A 16,022-nucleotide genomic window follows, 5' to 3' on the forward strand; every position below is an offset into this window, starting at 1 on the left:
AGCAGTGCTACCGCACGCGTACGCGACACGTGTTTAATACTCTTTAATACTCTTTCGTCTGCCTACGCGGAGATAGCTCGTGGGAACCATAAGTAGTAGTATGAGTTTAAAAAATAAAAAAAACCCTTATCGCGATGGCCGTTATTACTATTATCATTATTGTAATGGAACTGTTCGTTTTGGAGAGTATAAAAAAAAATCGTCCAATTAAAACGAGAAAACGATCGCCACCCTTACACGCGCGTGATTTCGATATCTTCTTCTCTTAGTTGCAGTGATTTTATGAAAGCTGGCTAATATAGTTACATATTACATTATGTATCGCTCGCTCGCTTGCACTCTATTAATAATATATATATATATATTTATAGATAAGTCGTTCTATCATTCGTACATCGTGTAGTATATATAATATAGGATTGGTGAAAGTATAGCACGTCGTTCGTGTTTTAAACTGACGTAGCAGACTTTTAGAAAGAAAAAAAAATATACAATATAAGAATTTAATGTGTTTGTCTATATGTGTGTATATAAATTATGCGTTTAAACGTTTTATAATGTCACAGTCAAATCTTATCTACTATAGAAATAAAACCTACATGTGGTAATATAATATAATGCATATTATAATTTTATTAATTTATATGTGTATATAATATTATACTCTACGTATATAATATAATATTATGCAGTTATGAGACTGCTAAAACGTGTTTGTTGCCGTCTCGACGTTATACGGAATGTTTACGATCTATATTATATTTATGCGTGTAGTGGATGTGGTGTGTATGTGTATACTCGTACTGTATATACGTAATGAAATATCTAAAACAGATACATTCAATATGAACACGAGACACGAGTAAAGTTTGAATACACCCGGATGTGGTAAATGGCGGTGCATGCAATACACCCGAAGCTCGATAAATATTTCGCTGGTACCTAATAGGTACTAATAAGTAGTAATATTAATTATAAGGGGTGACTGATTTAACTGGCTACACTATTTTTCGGTTGATTTTTGTCATTTTTAAAACAATATTAGATAGAAAAATCGTTACAAATTGTCCATCTAAATGTTACGACAAACGTTATAATATAAAGACTTAAATATTACATATATTATTATAATAATAAGTGGTACTTGAAAGGTATACCTTCGCTTCAGTTTATGTATAGATTATAGGTACGTGACGGCGATATGCTCTTTGGACGCACTTGTCCTCGTCAAACACGACAATAATGCAATACAATTAAATAGGTATTTGCTGAATGGGATATATGCGCAGGTTAAATACATTTTTGATAAATTTTCATGCAGGAAAACAATAAAACAGTGTTACTTCATGTGTATTATTATTCTGTGCTTAAAATACCCATCATTACAATCTTGATAAAATAGCAAAAAAAAAAAAAAATTTTCAAATAATATAGCTTACGTTTTCTTTTGTAAAAAGGAAAAACTCACAAAAAGAATCTTTATACAGTTTTTAATAAATTCTAGAATTTTACAATTTAAAAATAATATTATTATAAATACGTTTGTAAATTTAGTGTATTATGTTATTCATTATATCAAGTCAAATAAATAAATTAAAAATTAAACCAGTTGGTAAAAAGTTGTAAAAATTATTGCAAAGAAATACCCACTTTACCATATACCTGATACAAGTATATAATATACTAGGTATATGTAATAGTATGTCTATAACGCTGTACCAGTGTACCATATATAGATATGCCCGGATTCGTAAACACTAAACAATAACCATGAAATATGTTTTCTAAAAAATGATGTGATTTAGATTTTAAATTATTATGAAAGAAGTTACAGCAATGTTTAATTATTCGTTTATTGCCTATTTATAATTACAGTTTTCGAAAAAGTTATAGTAAAATGTATAGAAAAATAATTATTATTGTGTAGGTATCGGTAGACACTAAATTTATCGTTTTTGCTTCTTCTACTAAATTGGTAATCTTTTTTAAAAGTTTTATTCTTATATTTTCGAAACTGTACGTTGCGTTTTCTTAAGTTAAAATTTTTTTAAATTGTATTAATAGTATACTCTTGCACGGATATAGTTTATATACATATCTACTGACCTATTTTACTCGTAGTTTATTTTGTTAACTTTTTGTATTATATATTATTCAAAAGATATTGTTCGACCTAGTCTCTAAAGTAATTAAATTCTTGTACTAAATGATCGTAACTCGCTTAAAAATTAAAATATAAACAAAAGCCTATGAGATGCCCTAGATAATATTATTACCTTTAGTTTGATAATAGGTAAATTGACTAATATTAAAGCTAACAGCATAAAATTGAATCTGCTGAACGGAAATTTGCTATGTCTTACGTTCATAAGACAGGAACAACACATGCGGGTATGACGTCCTCTTAACCGTTTACTGCAGGATAGGTGTGATTGGGGGGCTTTTTTATTTGTTAAGCGCCAACCACAAAATTAATATTATAGTTATTATACTCACAGGTTATCAGTTCACGTAACCATAATTAGTCATAAATCATAATACAATACAAGTTAAAACTACTATATTGTCTACTATCATAATAATAACATACTATTATCACGTGTATACATATATTAATATTTGGCTGTCTAATCAATGAGTGTCTACAAACAATTGTACCTTAACACTGAAAAGATAACTATGATTTGTTATTTAAAACTGCAGACTTTATCTGTAATGTTGGAAAGCTTATATTTTATAGACCTCATACATACCAGAGGATCCATTTAACGTATAATATACTGTTATTTTTAAAACTATTAACGTTTTTGAATAAATTTTTACTGTTTATCATCGTTATAATTTTTTTAATGACAACATGTAATTTTTAATTCTTTATTATAAATCAGAATATTTTTGAGATGAATATTCCATATACCTACCAATATAGCCCTTTTTGCCGATATGAAATAATACAATCCACAGTTCATACTGAATCTCGTAACACAAAAGGAATAATAAAAGTTAATTTACATTTACATTTAAATACTTTATAATCTTGATACAATAATTTTAAAATATCAAATCCTTTTAAAAATGTAAACGTCGTGTTAGCAGCGTATATCGTGACTATACTCCACTTTCGCTTAATGTCAACTATGTATCTATCCCTTGGAAGTCTACCATCAAGTGTCTTATTCAAAAGATTTACTTGGTGGTCGCGTAACATATTATCTATCCTACAAAGCCTAGCTGCAACGCTGATTCTTATTCTAAACAGAGATCTGTATTACAGAAAAAATGTTTCCTTATTCTATGTAAGCAAGTATTGTGCTCTCTACTTACATATGCTTGTGGACTTGTGGTATTCGGGGTAAATGTTCACACACTTACTTAAGTAAGTTGCAAATATTTTAAGATATTAATTTAAGAATAATTAAAATTACTTCGTGATTTGTAAGAAAAATGTCACAACGTCTCAAAATTCCTAAACTCCTAGGTTACATTAAAACTTAGGCCGAAAGTTTCTTCAAGTCCATTCAAAAGTCAACTACAGTTACAATGTACTATCTACTTAAGACCACCATTCCAATGTCCCTAAGACAAGAACGTCCTCATGAGAACTTATAGCTTAATTATTTATTATTATTTAAATTTTATTTAACGTATAGTATTAACTATTAACACGAGTACCTACCTACTATAATCAATTATTGTCATTACTTCATTACAATTAATATTAATTTTTTACTTATCGTATTAAGTAAAACGAAATATGTACATATTTTATCATCCCTATTCTCTGCCTAACACGAGTTCGTATTTATAAATAAATCGATTAGGAAACGAGGAGAAGGAAATCTTCCCCACCCGAAATACCCTACTACCGTACCTATATATTACTCTGTATATATAATATACACTACTGTGTAAAATAACGCTCGGAAAAATTCGCGCTCTGTTGAGCGTGAACGCGGAAGCGATCCGCCCAAAGGGTTTATCCCACGGTCATCGTCGTTTCGCACTGATCTCTTCTGTTAGTGGCAACTGCTGCTGTGCACCGTGTGTCAGTGCTGTATAACCTGATGATATTAAAAAAAACAATACCGTCACGGTGACGACGCCGTCGGTCAACGCACTTTAACTATATAATATATGACGTGCTGTATCGTATCATATACAGTATACACAGATATAGAACACCATACAATTATAATATAATATATATCGAATTGCTTTAGGAAGCTAGGGGTGCATGATGCGTGTTATATAATATTATAATACCTTTATGTGCTCGCAACCGCCAGTCTTATGTTTGATTTTTTGTCGAGCCCGCGGAATAGACAATAAAGGTACGGATAACACTAGAACACGAGTGGTGGTCAGAAAAAAGAATGATTTAATTTTTGGAAAAAAAAACTTTGACTATTACTAACACGGAAAAAAAGTACGAAGAATAAAAAGTAATATGCGATTAATTAAAAATAATGTAAAATTAATATTTGTGAAATTAATCTCTTAGAGTAACCTCTAAATGCCCGGTATAGATCACACGCTTTACCAATGCCCATTTTACTTTACGAATTTTACGAATCAAGAGGATTTAGTAACGTAAGAAAATCAGTCATTGTTCAATGGCATAGTTATTATATCACATCGAAACGGAAGTAGTAATTTTGAAACCGGTGGAAAAATATGGAAGGATTTTTAATTAATATTATGACCGTTGTACTTATTAGTTATTTATAAATGAAACAAATATTAATTTTACTTTAGGTATTATAAATATCAACTGTAGTCACATTATTTTCTATATGCATTTAATTTTAACATAAATTAAAGTTCGTCTTGACTTTTTCCACAAAAATAAAAACTGATTTTTTCTTTGGACTTTTTTCCTACACTCGACACGAGTATTGCGGTGCATTGTTATCGTTATTATACGTCGGTGAGCCCATTCTATGTGCGCCTGTATTACTCAGACGTGATCCCACGGACTGGTCGGGGTGGTATAGTCACCATACTATAGTGGATCATCACGGCGAGTGGCTACACGCTCTAGTTGCGCCGTCCCTGCAATTGAATCGACAAATAACGATTCGGCATATTGTTTGAACCGCTCTTGAATTTTTAACAGTAAATAGAAAAAAGGACTACTTCTTTTGTTGGAGAGCATGCCACACGCCCTTAAATTGTTTGTAAAAACAGTTTCGCGCGTAGAAGACCACTCAGGCTACAATCATGCGTAGTTGAGATGTCGAGAAACAAAATGTTTGCACAATACAGAAGACAATATATTTTCCGTCACTTAGCCGTCATGTAGCATTTAAATTTTGTTGATTTCATTAATATAAAAAAATGAATTTAATACTATAAATTTCGTTACGCAGTGGCAAGAAAAGTTACTGTCCAAACTCCAAATTATATTACTGTACATGAACGTCTAATAATATATCAAAACAGCTATAATATATAGTAAGATGGATTATTCCCGAGCTGCTCTATGAAACAGTTGTGGGCGAATCTATATAATATCGAGATAGCAAAAACAGTTCATTATTATGGATCACCGTAACGCCAACAGAAGTGGTTTTAGAGGTGGCAGAGGTGTGACAACACCCAAGTTAAGGCCTTAAGGATGGGTCGTGCGAGAGTCGGGGAGATATTTCAGTCTTTGGCGAAATGTAATTCAACTAATTCATCACTTAAATAGAAAAAAAAAAGCTACGATACAATAAATATTGTTTTATTTATATATTATGTATAAATTTGGTATGTCGACTATGGTTGTTGTATAAATTTATAAGTAATATAAGTGGTTCTTTTTTTCTCGTAACCGTTTTTCTGTTTAATCTCGGAATTCGCGACAACCGACAATGGTACTGACATAAAAGCACTTGTGAGCTATTTTAAATTATATATTATAAAATTGAAATTATTCATTAAATTTGTCTATGTCAAATCCCACGAAAGCCTGTGTAATTATTATTCTTAAACGCGTTAAAGGGGTGGCTTGAACCTTGAACATTTTCTTTCTTTCGATTTGACGAAAAGTCAAAGGTCTGGTTTAATATATTTGAAAAATATCTGTGAGTAAATAATCATTAATTATTACTACGAATAAGAATTTCAATTATATACAGTCCGCCGGTCTTACCGAGTTAAAAATAGTCAATAATGATGCATGTCTACAATCTCCGGTATAGGTAGTAGGTACACAACTACACACTACTGTAGCAATGGTGGTGCGATTTTTATTCCTTTATTCATATTCGCTTTGAACCATCTTTCTTTAGGACGTACAATTACACATATTATTGTTGTAGGATTATTTTTTTACGCTGGGTTATTGAACGATGCTGCTCGTAGCAGTCGTAGCTCGTCCACAGATTGCTATCGCGGGCACAAGCTCATTATTTTTCTTTTTATTATAAAGTTTACTTGGAATCAAAATAACATTTATTTATCGACTATAGAGGTAGCTATAATTTTATTATTACTATTAATTTAGAACTCAAACTCGTCTTTCTGACGAACATTAAATGCTACTTCGTATAAGAAGGTACTCGTGTAAATATGATATATTATGCATATTTTAAATTAACTGTTTCTTTTACTTAATTTTACCTAACCTGTTGTCTGCTTTGCTTTGTATGTTGACATGTTATCAATTATTATCGCCATTAAACTATACACGTATATCAAACAAATTATTATTATTATTATTATGTTATTAAGCTTCTTAACACTCAAGTGTTAATAAACGTTTAATGATTTAATTGCGCTTTCGAAAACATAATCGTATTCGAGCCGATAAACGATAGATATTTATTATTTGTCTATGGTTATGCTGTCTTGACATTCGTTTTAACTTATAATACATAATAATGTATTATTCGGACGAAAACGTAATTTTATCGTTTCAAGATAGATTAACACGAAAAATCACCAATAGCGGCTTAGGAGTCGTCGTTCTATATTAAATAATCCAGGCTAAAGCCGTTTTGTGAATCGTTTCTTGAGCAGTGGGGACATGGCATAGCGATAAAAAAGAGCGGTTATATTAAATTAATTTAATCATCGAATAACAATATTTCAACAGTTAGTACATTAGCTAATTTGTGATATCATTATGCCAATATGCACTTGACACTGCGTATAGTGCATGGTGTAGAATTATAACTATAAATTATAATTTATAATACATAGATGTATAGAGTATGTTCTTGAATCGTTGTCTAAAGATAGTTACGTCACGAACTCACGAAACCCCACCTATCGCATTACAAATCACGGTGAACAACACTTGTCTTCTTTTTTTTCGAATGTCGAGCGATGTTCCTATAATACATAGTATACATATTACATATTATATTACCTAAATATAATTTATAGGTAACAACACTCGGAGTGCTATAGATTTATAAAAAATATAATGCAAGATAATATTCTCAATCATCACCAAAAATATCTTTCCGATCTGCTAGGCCGAGCTATGGTTTTACACGATTAATGTCACGTTTTTTGGCTGCTTTCTATAAATTATGATAATCCTTATGCATTTTCAAACAGTAATAGGTAATGACAATATTATAGTAGTAAAAAAAATATAACATGGTGTCGTTATCCATATATAGATGACTAGATATATAACAGTAAGTCAGTAAATGCCAAATAGTGATACAGTATAGGTTTTCATAATATTGCGAGCAAAAATGTTGCTGATAAAACGACGATTGTGTACTACAGTCGGTGGATATACCAACGAATTCTTCGTATGATTAATAAATAAAATAAATATGACACGCACAGCTGCATCAGATTTGCTTGTGGTTTTAAATTTAGACTATCAAAACAAAAAAAGTGAGACTAGTGGCGACATTTGTGTATTTAGATATTTGCGGTTTAAATTTGTACTTACATGATTTACGTATTTTAATCGTTTTAACGTATAATGGTTCGAGGTGCGAACATCTCAATATGTATATTGTATACAATAATAATATTTACTCTCGTGCTCAGTGTATAATTTTGTGCTTGTTTTTTTGTTTACCATCTTTTTATTCGTATCATTGTGTTAGTATCATTAAAAGTTCACCACAAGAATAAGGCGTTTTGAGTATTATAAATTAATACATATTAATATATTATACAGCCAATGCTTGGCAAATTATAGCAAATGATTAACCGATAATTACACATTTTAAGGTTTAATAATTAAAGGTTATATAGGTAGCTATAATTATAAATTCATGAATTTCATTAAATGTACAATATCGAATCTTTAATTTGTCACCATAAGTATATACACAATATATGGGTCAATAAAACATTATAATAATTATTTTAAATATTTTAAACCTAATAAGAATAAAGCTAAATCTAATTAATAAATTATGGTGTACCTATGATTAATTTTACCAACTAATTAATTTATTCATATAATCAAATTGTATCTACCTATTACAATCATTAATATTATATTATATTAATTCTTAAGTCTTGATACGTTTAGTGAATGCATATTTTATAAAATTAATGAATTTTTATTAATGGATGAAATCCTTATAAACTTTTATCAATACTTAATATATGTATAAATAAATAGTGTTTTTGCCCCCACTCATTTATACATTGCCGCCGTTGAGCGAATATAATAAAAGCACAACATAAAATGTGGTGTGCATAAAAAGTAGGAAAATCATTCGTTCGGAACTCTATTTTTGTTGAAAAATATCTCATTGGCAACACATATTGTTAATATTGTATTTGTATTGAATCACATTATTTTGCAATAGTAATCTGTTTAAAATATTGTATTGTCGGAAACGTAATTTTATGGAAAATATTCTATTGGAAACATATATGTCATTGAAACTATAGTATACTGAACAATATTTTTTCAAAAACTTATTCATAAAAAATATTTTGTTGGAATATTGAAAATGTAGGTAAATTATTGGATCATGATATACGGTTCCGAATAAATACGTTTTTAAGCTTATACTTTATTGAGCCAAAATACATTTCAATTAAATATTATTACGAAATAATATTTGAAACGGTTTAATTTCCAAACGAATACGTTTTCGAGTAAACACTTAACCGATACAATATATTTTCGGATCAATACAGGTAAATACAATTCAGAAAAATCTTTTTTTAAATTTCTACGTTCCGACTAATTATTTTCCAACAGAATATAGCCCTCCTTGTGTAATGTATATAAATATATGTAACAAGTGTTATAAAAATTAATCTGTCCGCTTGAGAACCATAAAGGCAGTTTTATGTTATTAATTATTATGTTACTCAATCATATAAAATACATGCGTTGTTTGTTTGATTATTCAATTCGTTTGTTATAACAGCATATACATCAATACATACTATATATACTATTATAATATTACTGATAAAAATTGTTATAATTAATGACACAATAAAATAGATCGACATCAAGCATTGTCGTTATACGTATTTGATAACTATATGTATATAGTAACCTACATTATGAAAAAAGTTAAATGTGCCATTATATTTAATATAATAATCTAATTAATTTTTTAGAGTGGTCGATCGCCGTCAAAAATGGACCGATTACGGCGGAGTTTTCGAGACAGTTTCAGACGCCGTAAAGATCTGAGCAATAGCGCCGGATCGCCGGGCCATCATTCTAATCCTAAACCTCATTTGTGGGCCATGGACGAGGCTGAAGTCCGGGCTGGGATATGTTCCTTCCATGTTAAGGTAAGCTGAGTTTTAAATTGTATACGATTTAAACTAAAAAAAAGTTACCGTTCAAGCTATCAAATTTTCATTTTTTTGTCTCGAATATTACAGTAAAAATAAATAGATTTACATCGTATAACTATTAGAATAATACAGTCAATACATATAATTTAATTTAGATAATAGAATAATATAGATCAAACTTATAGAATTTATAAATTATGGAGTTAGAGAAATTAAATTTGGATTATCTGTAGGGGAAAATAATGTGTTCTGAAGATGAGTGTGGAGTAAACTTCCTTGTGGAGGTAGGATTAATGATTATTATAATATAATTAAAATGTACAGTATTTACCTACACATATTTAGATTCCTTGCAATTATCAATACTGAATAAATTTAAAAGAAATTAATTCAAAACCAATATTAAATAAAAATATATTGACCAGTTTTTGTATTAGTTAATAATTGAAATAGCAATTATAGTTTAACAACATTTAGTAATTGTTTAAGTAATATATTTTTGTTCTTACAGTATTTGGGCTGTGTCGAAGTCTTTGAATCGAGAGGAATGGAAGTATGCGAAGAAGCTTTAAAAACACTTAGGGTAATGTTTTTACCTATTTATTTACAAAAAATAAACAATTTTTAATTTTTTTTTTTTTTTATAGGCATCACGCCGTAGACCAGTAAGAGCTATATTTTACATATCAGGAGATGGTTTGCGTGTTGTAGAAGAAGAAACTAAAGTAAATTATTATTAAAATTATAAAAAATTGTTGTTATATAACTTTTGATTTTCAGGGTTTGATAGTAGATCAAACAATTGAAAAAGTTTCATTCTGTGCCCCAGACCGAAGTCATGAAAAAGGATTTTCATACATATGCAGAGACGGACTGACTCGTCGATGGATGTGTCATGGTTTTGTAGCTCTAAAAGAATCGGTAAATGTAAAAACGAAGAAATTTTAAATTTTTTTGTACCTTTAAATTAATTATGAAATGTTAATAGGGTGACCGATTAAGTCATGCGGTTGGATGTGCTTTTCAAGAATGTCTGATAAGAAAAAATAAACGAGAAGAAGATTGTTCTGTTACAATGAACTATGATCCAAAAACGTCTGTTTTTACAAGAACTGGCAGTTTTAGAACTCAATCTTTAACTGAACAACAGTCTGAACCTAATATTCCACTCAATGCACCACCACAACCTCCTCCTTTTCTTCAGTTAAATAAAGGTATATATAATATATGTTCTTTTGGTAGGTAACTTAATGCATACAATTATTATAAGGTATTTATCAATTAGTAAATTTAATTTAAAAATGAGTAAAGTAAACATTACTATCTGTATAAAAACAAGCACGTAATAACTAATAATTATCCTAGATATACCAACATCAGTAAAACCATTGCAACAAAATCCTACTACACCAAAAGTCAGTACCAATGCGATCGAAAGACCGCATGCTACATTGTCCATGCTACAACGACAAGGATCATTTCGTGGATTTACACAATTGAATCAAGCGTCTCCGTTTAAAAGACAGTTGTCACTTAGAATATCTGAATTACCTTCTAATTTAGAGAGAACAAGATCAATGAGTCTACAACCAACAGCAAATACTCGTACATCTTCTAATAAACTTTTACAAATGAATACTCCAGGTACAGAGTTAAAGTTAAAAATATGAATACCAGAATAATATATAACAATATTTTAATTTATTTTAGTGAGTCCTATACTTGAAGCTTCTCCTCGAAGTGAAAAACCAATGTCTACAACAGATCAAGTAACAGCTATGTGTCAACAAATGTCATTAGAATTGGCTTTTCTTACAAATAGTACAACCAATGATGAATTCCCTGAGAAATTTAAATCAAATGATCTAAAAACTATAGGTAAAATAATTTTTAATTTGTATCTTATATATATTTACATAAATTAGGTTATTAACATTTGTTTACATATCATATAATATATAAAAGTTTGTTATCTTTGTTTCTCACATGATATACATATAATCGTTAGTCTAAGTGAAAACTATATTTATATTAATCATTAGACAAACTTTAATACTGAATATACTTATAATAAAGAAAATAAATTTTTTGTTATCATCATAGTTTTTTTTTTTAACTTATACATATGTTTAAAACTAAATTTGATATGTTACTGTAAACCAGTGTTTCTCAACCTTTGTATTATGGCGACACATTGTTAAAATTTTTCATATTTGGTGACACACAATAAAAAAAAAAATAATTAGAATAATACCTATTCATTTTTGTAAATATAGTGTCAACAAGGTTCATACATTTTGTGTCATTTAATATTAGTATTTCCCGTGACACGTTTGGACTTACCCGGCAACATATCAGTTAAGAAACACTGTTGTAAACTATTTAAATACTTAATATGTATTTTGAAAAAATTTTTAATTAGATGACTTTGAAAATGTTATAGGTGATCTAGTTCTAAAAATCACTTACCAATAATAATCAATGATTCATTTTTGCTTTACTATTTGACATTTGTGTAGAAGATAAAACTAACTAATATAGACTCTTAAAAACATATTATTTAGTATCATTATATTATAATTTATTATGTTTATATTTTTTAGAAAACAATTCAAAACAAGGGCCAATTACTGGAAGTGAAGCATTTCTTGCTAGTATATCAAAAAAAGCCACATTATCATCAGAAACTCAAAGCAATCCATCGACTCCAAAACCAGAGTGTCGTATTAGTCCACAAGATGAAGGCTTTGATTCTGGTTCCAGTTTATGGAATGTTAATAACAAGGCAGTAACACCACCAACTCCACCTGCTACTCCACCATCGACACTACCGAGGCCAGAACAGTGGTTAGGTCAAGTGGCAGCAGTTACGTTACAGTCAATGGATCCCCAAGTCACACCTAAAAGAAATCCACATTTAGCAACGCACAGTCGTGCATTTTCTTTAGACACAGCTGAGGATGTTTATCGCACATTTAATAATATTTCGGCTAATCCATTTGACCCTAATTATATAGCCCCTAAACAAAATACAAATCCGTTTTTAAGTAGCCCAATATCAAGTAGCCAAAATAAAACTGTAAAAACTTTTGAAGTTCAAATGTGATCAATTCTAATAATTATCATCATTGAATAATAAAAAGTAAAATATTTAAAAGTTAGAGAAAGGGAATATGCGATTACTATAATATTATGTAAGATTGGATTTATGATTGTGCAATTAGTGTTCAAAATTAATATTAACAAAACTTTGTATTGATGCTTTTTTAATTAGAGTACTATGTACTATCTATGAAAAAAATCAAAATTTAATTTGATCAAACAAAATTATTTGTTTTCAGTACTAGTAAACTTCATTTTTATTTTTTTTAATAACCTAAGTATTACTAAGTGAATTTATAATAATAGTTTGTATTTTATGTTTAAATATTTTCCTTATAAAAAAAATTTCAAAAAAGGTATTAATTCAACATAATTTTTAGTTTCAAGATGTACTTAAATAAAATATATTGAGAAATTAGTTATACAGTTATTAAAAAATATTACGTAGCTGTAATTGCATAAACTGTTATTAATATTTTTTTTTTATATTTTTCTGTAATTAAACATAAAACATAAGCTTAATATTCATGCACAATGAATTTAAATTAAATTATTAAATAATGTTTACATACGTTCATTTGCAACCTATACATATCAATATTTTTCTAACGTTAAAATACTTAGTATATTATATTTTATGTTAAATTTTATGTTGATATAAATATTGACAGCTAAGGGTACCTACTAACGAATTTGAACTTATCGCACACATATAGTTAATAGAGAACAGTTCACTACTATAAAAGGTTATTATTTATTAACAACTAATCGAATCAAATAGATATAATAAATAATAATAATTACATATGACGTATATTTACTTTTAGTTAAAAAAAGTTATACATATTTCAATTTTTTTTAAATATTAATAATAAATTATATTTTCACAATATAAAACTAAATAGGTATTAAAATAATAACATTTTTTATTGAATGAACTTCTAATAATGTACAAACCAATTCTCAGTTAGTAAACAAACAGTATAGATTCTGAAACGAGTCCTAAGTATTTGCCAATTTTTTAACTCAAGTATTATTTAACGATTATCTTTAACCATAAGCTTAAATGTACATAATGTGTATTTTTCTAAGATCAAAATGTTGATATATGTATTCTTCTATATACCTGTTAGATTGAAAATTATACACCTTACATTAATTTTATCTCTTTATTGGCACACAAGACTGTATTTCTGTCGTCCTTACAGTTATCTAAGTAATAATGATAAGTCATTACTCATTAACTTCCCTCATTTTTACATATTATTTATGGATGTTACTTCTTTACTTTCGCTTTCGGTTTAACAAGTCAAACACTTTCACAGTTATAAGACAACCTAAAACTATTTTATGATTAAAAAAAAAAAAACGCTTATAGCTGCGTACTGAATAGGGATTGCGTGTTCTGTGATATTCGTGTATTCAATAGACTGCATTTTTTTTTTCTATTGATACACAACAATGTTTATTATTACTATTATTATCATTATTATAATTATTATTATTATTATTATTTTTATTATTATTATTATTATTGTATATACTATACGCAAGTATCTGTGGTAACATTATATTATAATATTAACTGTATTGCTCTCATAGAAAATACGGGAATTAAATACTAATTTATAAAATACTAACTTATATATTATAATTTTAAAAATATCATAATAAGAATAGTATCAATATTGTTGAATATAATTATACTTTTCATTATTGATATATTTAAATATATATATATGTATATGTATGTATTACTTGTTAGTATTTTAGTTTGTAATATATTTTCTTAAGATTAAAAATTATTTTTAAAACAATTATTATTATGTATAGATTATTATTATAACGCATAGTATTAATCATTTATGGATTAGACATCATAATTGATCTAACTGGTTATTCGTTATGCCTGAGAGCAACTATACCTGTTTAAAAAAAAAAAAATTATAAAATAGCTAGCAATTAGTTAAAACTCAATTAAAAAAAAAAAATTGTGCTACCTATTAATTATTAATTAGTACATATACTATTCAATTATCATGCACCTTAATATGTTATTGGTATACGATTAATTTTTATTGTTGTTATTATTTGGATTATCCAATTGGGAAGGATTAGTATTTGTATTACGGGACATGTGTATATCATTAACTATATAAATATATATCAGTGAACATTATTATGTTATACATACTCACACAATTGTATATAAATGTAATATGTTGTTTATGTTTTTGCCAGAGAATAGTAATATGTATGAAAGAGCTTAGACATATATTAAGTATTGAAATTACAGTATTGTTTTTAAATGGCTTAAGTGCAATTAAAAATAATTCTAGTTTTTCAACCAAAATTTTATGAAAACGACTTATGATAAATATGTAAGATGTACGGATAAGAAATAACTATTTTATACAATTATTGTGATTTTAGTAGCCTCTATAAAGTATAATAATATTATGTTATTATGTATACAAGGTGTCTTATATAGATTTACTAGTTTTAAGTATTTGGATTAATACAAATTCTATTACCCAACCGCTTTAAATTAGTAAATCCTTACAAAATACTGAATAATATGATAATGGCTTCGTTATGACCAAATTAGAATTAATTTACCTATTACTTTCTATTGTACTTAAAAGTTCAAACAAATTGAAACATGTTTGTAAAACCCTTATATTTTTGTTTATATTTTGTAGTATTAACATATTATTAGAAAACTTAGACAATATTCTTAGATGCCTAAGAACCTCTGTACTTAATTATTGTTGTCGTATGAATTATATATAAATATAAAAAATATTGATTGTTTTTATATCAAGCGTATGAAAGGTATTTAATTATTATTTATCATTATCACCAATAATTTTGTTCTGGACCTTAAATATTAAATTATTTATTGACCATTTAGTATCATGGACCATGATTTGGTTTCTCAACAATATATGTAAATGTAATATATAATAATAAGTGTTAAGTAGATAATAACCACGAGTCATGGGTCACATTTCATTTAACCTACTATGTATAATATCCATCATATTCGTCAAACCCATAATAATTATAATGATCATTGACTGACCACAAACTAAGAACATTTTTATTTAAATACAATAAAAAAGATAAAAATATATAGAATTATTTGTCCTCATATCTAGATTATCAGCATACAATGAATATTG

General features: G+C 27.9%; 1 protein-coding gene across 3 annotated transcripts in view; it reads left to right on the forward strand.

Annotated features, from left to right (window-relative positions):
* LOC132920108 (protein numb) overlaps positions 1 to 15,655 on the forward strand; it is a 36,412-nt gene extending 20,757 nt beyond the window's left edge. For 2 of the 3 annotated variants that reach the window (XM_060982194.1, XM_060982192.1), the window contains exons 2-9: positions 9,550 to 9,729; positions 10,247 to 10,318; positions 10,383 to 10,460; positions 10,516 to 10,662; positions 10,724 to 10,949; positions 11,101 to 11,379; positions 11,446 to 11,613; positions 12,339 to 15,655. In XM_060982194.1, the coding sequence (XP_060838177.1) occupies positions 9,571 to 9,729; positions 10,247 to 10,318; positions 10,383 to 10,460; positions 10,516 to 10,662; positions 10,724 to 10,949; positions 11,101 to 11,379; positions 11,446 to 11,613; positions 12,339 to 12,841 (1,632 nt within the window). In that variant the 5' untranslated portion in view covers positions 9,550 to 9,570 and the 3' untranslated portion in view covers positions 12,842 to 15,655. The remainder of the gene's footprint in view (positions 1 to 9,549; positions 9,730 to 10,246; positions 10,319 to 10,382; positions 10,461 to 10,515; positions 10,663 to 10,723; positions 10,950 to 11,100; positions 11,380 to 11,445; positions 11,614 to 12,338) is intronic. The other variant, XM_060982193.1, reaches the window with a different exon arrangement.
* Positions 15,656 to 16,022: the final 367 nt, after the last annotated feature.

This window comes from Rhopalosiphum padi, chromosome 2, assembly GCF_020882245.1.
Source record: "Rhopalosiphum padi isolate XX-2018 chromosome 2, ASM2088224v1, whole genome shotgun sequence".
Classification (NCBI taxonomy): Eukaryota; Metazoa; Arthropoda; class Insecta; order Hemiptera; family Aphididae; genus Rhopalosiphum; species Rhopalosiphum padi.